The 8,581-nt window shown below is 40.7% G+C and overlaps 2 protein-coding genes across 2 annotated transcripts in view; both read left to right on the top strand.

Moving 5' to 3' along the window:
• The first annotated feature begins 331 nt into the window (after window positions 1-331).
• On the top strand, window positions 332-5,024 carry LOC119190468 (nesprin-1-like). Its single transcript, XM_037442435.1, has 4 exons — window positions 332-578; window positions 2,027-4,336; window positions 4,526-4,715; window positions 4,875-5,024. The coding sequence occupies exons 1-3, from the start codon at window positions 570-572 to the stop codon at window positions 4,694-4,696; spliced, it is 2,490 nt and encodes an 829-aa protein (XP_037298332.1). The 5' UTR covers window positions 332-569; the 3' UTR covers window positions 4,697-4,715; window positions 4,875-5,024.
• Window positions 4,795-8,581, top strand: part of LOC119190458 (dystonin-like) — a 7,878-nt gene continuing 4,091 nt past the window's right edge. Inside the window, exons 1-6 of the mRNA XM_037442424.1 lie at window positions 4,795-4,842; window positions 4,875-5,254; window positions 7,235-7,418; window positions 7,673-7,901; window positions 8,077-8,302; window positions 8,557-8,577. Of these exons, the coding sequence (XP_037298321.1) occupies window positions 4,795-4,842; window positions 4,875-5,254; window positions 7,235-7,418; window positions 7,673-7,901; window positions 8,077-8,302; window positions 8,557-8,577 (1,088 nt within the window). The remainder of the gene's footprint in view (window positions 4,843-4,874; window positions 5,255-7,234; window positions 7,419-7,672; window positions 7,902-8,076; window positions 8,303-8,556; window positions 8,578-8,581) is intronic.

Here is an 8,581-nt window from a genome sequence, read left to right as displayed (position 1 = left end):
AAGTATCTCTCGGTGTTGCCCTACTTCACTGTTTATTTATTTTACGCAAGGACAGTATTGCATCCGATGTGTTTATCACGCGTTATCAACGAACGAACGGGAACATCCTGCAGTTACGTCAAAATGAGCGAAAACATCTCAACATGCACAACGTGCTAGAAGACGTTTCATTTTACAAATAATTGTCAATTAATTATTAATTATTGAGATGTTAAAGCGTTTTACCTATTCATTTTGAGACATTTTATATTAAACAGTATGGATTATTTCCTTTTAAACTTCCCGTATTATGAGATCCAAAAGTTTTACATTATAACAAATAAATAACTAAATTCTAATTTCCTTTGTCACAGGCATGCCTGGAACAAGAGGCTCGGGTGGCAGAACTGAGGTCTCTGGCGGCTCGTGTGGCTGCGGAGACAGGGTCCCGGGCATTGCAGGCTGACGCTGACGCGCTGGCCCGCCGGCTGCAGCTGGTGGCCGGCGCTGTACAAGCCCTGGCGGACCTTGGCGAGGCCAGGCAGCTGGCGCGCGCTAAGGCGCACCATGCTAAAGAGAAGCTGTGTGATATGAGACAGGTACGTTTCTATTGTATCTTTGTTGATACTTGTCTAAAGGTGACATTGATCTAGCAGCGTACTTCTGACAGATTCTGGGTTCGATCTTAGTTACTATTTAATGACGATTATTTTGTATTGTCGAATCAGAAATACGATTTCGTAATACAGACTTAATGTCATCAAGCAAGCGCTAGCAACTGTCAAATAAAATAGCGTTACATGTTATTAGGATTTCCGTTTCATTATACTCGGTCGTACATCATTCAGAAGTTAACAACTAGATTAGAACAGGAGCTTTTAGTTCCAATTTGTGTATTTTAGCAATAATTATGACAAATGAATAGTGGCCTATTTCTAACTGAACCTAATATGGACGGTGGGCGGTTACCGGCTAAATTGGATCCTGTTTAACTTAGCTCACGGAATTTAATACTATTCTATCTTACATATATATGTACCTATACTATACCTTTATAATATTGCAGTAGCAGATATTTTAGTATCTCTTATGAGTGGAACTGTTTTGTCTAGTTTTATAGTTAAACAGCTGCATTATTATTGAAAGCATTATTGAAAGAAAATTGTTACTAATTATATAAGATAATGCCTTTAGACTTGGGTTGGGCAGAGGCATTCTAAATATGCCACGTCTTAAAATTTATTTCCTTGTATAGTATGATAATATATACTATTTGGTAGCGACAGCCTTATTCTTCCTGCACTATACATATAATTGTATGTAAACAAACTTCCAATAAAAATCAATTTATCCCCATCGTATCCAATAATCAAGCCAATGAAATCATTTGAAAGCCTATGTCAAATGGCCGATATTGCATAACGGCCCGGTGCGGTACCTACAATGAATTATTTATACCGAACGGTACATCGGTTTATTGATTGTCCTTTCATGCCACTTCATCAATACATAAAGTGCCGTTAATGAAACTATAGATATTATTCATTCGGTTGGTTGGAAAGATTTATGATGTTTAAGTATTGGGTAATTTTCTATACTTATGCATTATAATTGGTATCTTTTTATAGAACAATAGGATGATAGTGGTCGTTTAATATACGAAGGTGGTTAATTAGTGCGTGGTCTCTTGAATTAAGGTGCTAGTCAATTTTCATGATTAATTCAGCAAAACTTTCGCAAATGCCTTTTTAATGACAAAAAGTTATCAGCGTCAAATATCTAAACTTATATAATTATTAATAACTCATATGGCAACTAATTTTACTGGATTTAGTATGATACCTATAGGCTTCTCATAATGTATTTTTAATTATTCCAAAACTGCCAAACGTTTTGAAAAGTAAATATTTTCTTACGTGCGAGGTGCGATTTGTGCGTCATTTCTAAACCGACACATAAGTGTCAACAGAAAGGTTGATGGACTTGTACGTATTACTTTGGCATGAGCAGTTTATGAAAAGTAAAATATTATTTCGATTGTTCACAGGACCTGACACCATTACACGAAGATGGCGAAATTGTTGAAGAAAAACTGATAGCTTTACGGGACAACCTGATCGCCCTTGGTAAAGGCGAGGCGGAAATCGCTCCGGCCAAAGAACAACTGCCGGACATAGACCGGGATGTCTCTGACGAACACTCGATCGTGAGGATCCTGGAGCTATGGCAGGCGATGTTCAGGGACACCTTCCTGCATTACCACCGGCTGTCCACGGCGCTAGTCAGGTCTGGAGACGCCGCCACCGCGCTCAGACTGTGGCACGAGTACCTGATAGATTTACAATCATTCCTCTCTGGCTCCGTACCCGCAGACTACGAGAATCTGACTGAACATCGACGGCTATGCAGGGTACACAAGAACCTCCTCACATCGCAGAGGTCCGTACTCATGAACGAGAACAGGGAAACAAAGAACAAAGACTTGGCGGACAAATTCGATACACTAACGAACCTTCACAATGAAACCTTGGCGCGTATTGTCGAGAGACACGACGAGGTCTGCACGCGCATAGCCGCGTGGGACGACTACAGAGAGATATACACGGAATTACTCCGATGGCTCAAAGAAATGGAACGTGAAAAGGAAAAACTACAGCTCAGATACGTACACATCAAGAGGATACATAAGATACTATCTAAGATACAGAATCTTTCGGACAAAGTGCCCGAAGGTAAGAAACAAACTGACAAATTATTAGTGGATCTCAAGAAAGTACTCGAATTCACGGAGGAAGCATACGCGGCGTCAGTCAGGATGGAATACGCGGGTATCGTGAAGAGAGTCGATAACTTACAAGCTAGTCTCGACACCTGGAGAGACTTCTTAACTCGCATACTCGGTCTCATCGGAGAATACGAGAAATTGACCAATGATCTGCACAAACTGTTCTCAAAGACACAAGACGAAATTATCTCCTATTCCGATGAAGAGAGATTATCTCGACCACAACTAAAGAAGGCCATAGAAAAGTACACTGACTTAAGGACAAAGATTGAAAAGACTGAAACACAAATTGAAGCTCTGAGCGTCATCCAGGAGCAACTTAAAGAATGCCTAAGCCCCCAGGACATGAGAATAGTCAACCAAAGGGTTTGGCAGTTACGTCAGCAGCGAGCTGATTTAGAACACCAACTTTCCATTATCATTCACCGACTACAAGAGAGACTAGAAATCTACACTATATTTGACTCACGATTTAAACGATTCTCAGAATGGTTGATCACTGTTGAATCACGTCTCGAATCCAGTCAAAGCAGTGAAATCACTGCACTTGACCCACAAGATCTGATTAGGAGGATAAACGCTGACATCCAAGCGGAGACGGCACTTAAAGAACGCGAATTTGAATGGCTCGCTGAAACTGGCAATACCTTAATTGAAATTTCTAAAAAGGACGAGAAATCTTACAGCAAAAATACATCCAAACACTTAAGAGATGTACAAGAGCGCTGGCAAAGACTTCAAGAAACTGGTAGGTCCAGAATCGCGAAGATCACAGAACTCCTGGAAACCATCACACAACTTGAAGAAAGATTAACTGAAATTAGACTGAAATTACATGTTATTGAATCAAAACTGACCACTTCTGTAGTCCTGGAATACCTCACCAGCAAAGCTGTTGATGAAAAATTCAGAGATCGTGATGAAATCCATAAAGACATAGAGCAAGAGAGCGGAGAGGTGGGCGAAACCCTTAACCTCTGCGAACTTGTTTTCAACGATCCTGACGTTCTCAAAGGCAACTTTGACTTGAGGAATCTCCGTACTGGTGTTGACATTGTCGAAAAGAAATGGAAGAACATCTGTGACATTTCCGAACAACGTAAGACTGCTCTGAAAGAAATCCGCAAATCAGCTGAATTGGCCACATCGCTCCTGCCAAAGATTGAAAAGAAACTGGATTCTATAGAACGAAGAGTAGAGAAGATAGAGACTAGGAAACAGCGCGGAGAACCTGAAGACGAGAGTGTATCCAAGGCTGTTGTTAAAGACTTGGAGGCTCTTCAGGCTGATATCAAACGGCTGGAAGACGCTTACAGCCGTGTGGCTTCGGCGAGAGGAGTAGAGCTCCGCGGTGAGGGCGCAGATGATGCTGCGAGATTACGGGCTGCTGTCCGTAGATGGCAACAGTTGAGAGGCCGAGTGGACGCGGCCGGAGCTGACGCACACAGGCAGTTCGTGGCTGCACACGGCAAGGCTGTAGTCGCGCTGGCTGAGGCAGATGTCCGGCTGACGAGAGCTCTGCATCTCGCCCCCACGCCGCTGGACAAAGTCGCCACCTTGAAGGAACTAGACGTAAGTATTATATGATTGCAAGTAATCTTTCAAATAAAATCAATTTTATAACCAATATCTGGACCTTAGACATATTAGCGATCGATAAACGTTGAGGGAAAATTGCACAACTGAAATTAGCTCACTTAGCTTACCGTCAACTCTTCGCATTATTTTCTGATAATCTTAACAATATGTGATCTTCATCAGGGCGTACAACAAGAACTGCTCGAGTGCCGAGCACTAGTAGAAGAAGCCGACCGCCTGGCGTCGGCAGTGTCGACGGTGTCCGGCGTGTCCGACATGGTGGCCGAGTACCGCGCGTTGTACGCTGACGTTAGGATGAGGGTTGGACCTCGCCCGAGCGGAGGTCGTGGGTGACGTCGACTCCGCTGTTCAGGTAAGATTACCTTTAAAATCTTAGATACTAAAGGTAAGTAAGAAAATAAGACTCGTTTGTGATGGTTAGTAAAGGAATTATGAATATTTTTTTGGGGGACTCTCTGAATTTCTATAGTATTTATATAGTTCCATCTACATTATCACGTTACTCCATTAGGTGGACACCCTTAAATGGGAGACAGACGCCGCCCTCCAAGTTGACACACTCACATCTAAGGAAACCTACCGCGCCGAACTCGCATCGGCGGTCAGGGAAACATCAGAATCTCTGGAAGCACTCAGAATCGCATTACAGCAGCAAACGAAAGAGAACGCCAACAGCGAAGAACTGGCCACAGCCGCTAAGGAAATCGCGAAGGCCGGAGCCAAACCTGGACAGACTCTTGAGCTAGCCAAGCATTTATCAGAATTGCTACTCACTGAGTGCGACGCGACGGAAGAGGAAGCGATGCTGAAGGACGTAGAAGCATTGTCGTTGAGATACGAAGATCTTCTCGCTCAAGCGAAGAAGCGAGAATTGCAGATAAACAACCTGAGGTTAGTGTCTTTTGTATTGAATACACGAATAAAGATATTGATGTGTGATTGACGAGTTAGTCCAGCTTGGGTTGTAGTATAGCATACGAATAAAAATGCTTGATATCGTTGGATTCTCAGTACTTTTGCTGGGAATATTAAAATAGATGATTTGACCCGCCCATAAAGGTTGAGAGTCGATTTGACATAATGCCATTTCGATTTGAGACTCTCTCAGTAACTATTAAAGTTAATTTTTGTATAGCAAAGCTCCTCAAACTGTAAATAACACTAGCTAGAACACATGCGTAGATTGCTAACTACTTCTGACAGGTAAAAACAAATGCTTCTGTCAATCACTCACAGTATCGACGTTTGATATTTGTCGATGTTGTTTTTCTTTGACGGTAGCACATAGCACTGATTGGCATTGGTGACGGGGCTTGTTACTGCGGTGACTGCGGTGCCGCTGTTACTATTTGGATATTGCTCGAATTTGTCAATAATTTTCGATAAAAATTTAATGTAAGGTAAATGGTTATATCAGTGATTGTAGATTATATTTAGTTCCGGAATACTTCAATCTTTGTGAATTGAATTTATATGTTTATTAGTCTCTGTCAGATATTGTAGTTGATTACGATATCGCTTATCGAATGATTTATATGACGTGATAGTACGTTGTATTTCGTCATAGCACGTAATTGCGGCTGCGTCTTTATTTAAAAAATATGATAAAAATGTATCAGTAGTTTTTATAATTTTAAAGCAACAAAATCATTGTAAGCATTTACCTTACTTATGAAAATGTTTCTTCTTAAAAAAATATATGAAATATTCGAGTTATCAACATTTTTAATCGAATCTGTTTCGGTGTAAATTATTTGTGAAAAAATTAAATAATTACTTATATTCAAAATTGTAAAATTGTGTCGTGATTTTGTAGACTAAATAATGAAAGAAGGATATGCCGTGTATATACGTCCCTATGAATGTATTAGGTAGAAAACACCATCTATAATTATATACTTACAATTTTTGTTATTATTTTTCTTAATTTTAAATTTGCCAAGTTGCTAATTATACATAAAGTTATTTACAAATATTGAATTATAATGTCATAAAAAATCCAAAACTAATTATAAATTAGTGAGATATTCATAGTTCACAAACTATAGTTCGATACATGGCATATCAGATTATGTTTTGTTCAGTCTACAACGTGTGTAACAGCTTCCTAACCCGGCATGCTCTAAACACTGCGTTTTCTGGTTCCTATAGGTTGCCCCACTCAGCATCGTACGCGCTCACGTGCGAACAGTGAGTACTGGCTTACCTAATTATATTAATAACTACTTTTAAATAATGTTTGCTACACAACAACTGTTATTTTTACCACATTTGTATGCGGGTAAAAGTTTTTATAAATTTAATGGATTCTGTTTAACGCCATCTGTTATCGTTGAATAACAATTTGTTTAGAGCAAAGTTTATAACAATGCCATCTGTATTTTGTTATTGTTAACAGTAATGTTGTGTAGCAAGGAATAGAAAAAAGTTGCATGGTTGTAATTAGCGCACTTTGTAAAGTTTATAAAGCACTTTTAGTTTCAATACAAAAGCACATGTAGTAGCACTTGATATTATATTGCTTTGTAATTTAGTTGTGTTAGTAGTGTTTTTCTTTTTTATACAATTGTGGTATTTAATGTTATTAATTTTATATTAATATAACATTAGAATTCAGTTTTAATTTTAAATGCGCCCATATAAAAATATATGATTCCCTGAAACTACAAAACTATGGTTAAGAATCTTTTCGTAATATTTTTGAAAAGTCTTTAACATTGAAGAAAACTATATTCAGTAGTGATCTATTTGATTATTTACAAGTAATATGAATATTAATAAAAGTCTTTTGGCAAAAATATGGACGCATTTGTCAATAAAGTAGTAATCGTAGACTAGTAACGCCATCTATGAATCGTGGCAACATACTAGAACCGAGTATCGTTTGCAGCGAGTCCGGCTGCCTGATCGTGCTCCGCTCTGCTCGGAGCGCAACTGGAAACAACTCGACAACGACCTCTGGCGCCTGGAGCAGTGGCTGCAGTTCGCAGAGGCAACGGAAGAGTCGCGCACGGACCCGCCCGAACAGTACGACGCACTCGAAGACGCTATACAGGTACAGGATTGGAAATTGTGAAAATGCAAATCCAGTGAGCTATTTAGTCTTTATAGATGCTTCAAAAGGTCGTCTTAGCTTCGTTAATCATCTTCTGTACTAATATTTGTATTTTGATAAAATATTTCATTAAATAATCTCCCAATAATTTATTTAAAGCAGTATAAATAAAGAGCAGAGGTGATAGTAATTTTAAAAGAAGTTTACGATTTTTCTATAGTGATCGTGAAATACGAATGTGTTGTTTGTTGCAGGACCACCGAGAATTCCTCCTCGATCTGGACTCGCACAAGTCGATCGTGGTGTCGCTGAACGTGGTGGGCAGCCACGTGGCGGCGCACGCGAGCAGCGCCGCCGACGAGCGCGTGCGCGCGCGCCTCGCCCGCGCCAACACGCGCTGGGACCGCGCCTGCGCACGCGCCGCCGAGCGGCAGCGCACGCTGCAGCACGCGCTCGTGCACAACCAACAGTTCCACGACATCGGTCTGTACTTTACAATATACCATTTAATATTAACAATCTAGTATAAATAAAGTTTTCATAATAATTGTTTAAGGAAACAAGAACTCAGATTAACATGCTTACATTATATTATATTTTCGGTGTTATTATACCAAATATAAAAGGCAGATTAAATTAAATCTGAATTTGCCAACAGTCGTGGAGCTAGTCTCCCGCCTGGCGTCAGCCGAGCGCGGCGTGCGCGCGCGCGAGCCGCTGCGGCTGTCGCGCCCCGCCGACGAGCTGCAGCGCGACTTCCGCCGCTTCAGCGAGCTGCGCGACGAGCTGCAGCAGGCCGAGCCGCGCGTGCTCGCGCTGCACGACGCCGCGCAGCTGCTGCGGGCCGCCGACGCGCCGCCGAACGCTGACGACATCTGCCGCAGGTACATTATAATTACATTTGCAACATCTTTACTAATATTACCGGCAGAAGTAGATTGTGTTGCGCTAATAATCTAATAATCATTTATTTGATCCGGCTGGAAAAAGTTATTTAAATTAATTTTACAACGCATTTTTGAAGCATAGATATCATATATTAAACATTTAAACTGTGTTCTATCATTGACATCCGGTTCGAAGGACCAAATTCATATATAAACTCAAGAGATTGAAAAGCAATCTGTTTGTGTGTCAGACTGGGCGAGCTGCGGCTGCGGCTG

The sequence above is a fragment of the Manduca sexta genome, chromosome 24 (assembly GCF_014839805.1).
Source record: "Manduca sexta isolate Smith_Timp_Sample1 chromosome 24, JHU_Msex_v1.0, whole genome shotgun sequence".
Classification (NCBI taxonomy): domain Eukaryota; kingdom Metazoa; phylum Arthropoda; class Insecta; order Lepidoptera; family Sphingidae; genus Manduca; species Manduca sexta.
This window is presented reverse-complemented; position numbering and strand designations above follow the sequence as displayed.

Coding starts and splice junctions, on each gene's coding strand:
- LOC119190468 (XM_037442435.1), top strand. Junction 4,337..4,525: donor CCACCTTGAAGGAACTAGAC/GTAAGTATTATA, acceptor GATCTTCATCAG/GGCGTACAACAAGAACTGCT.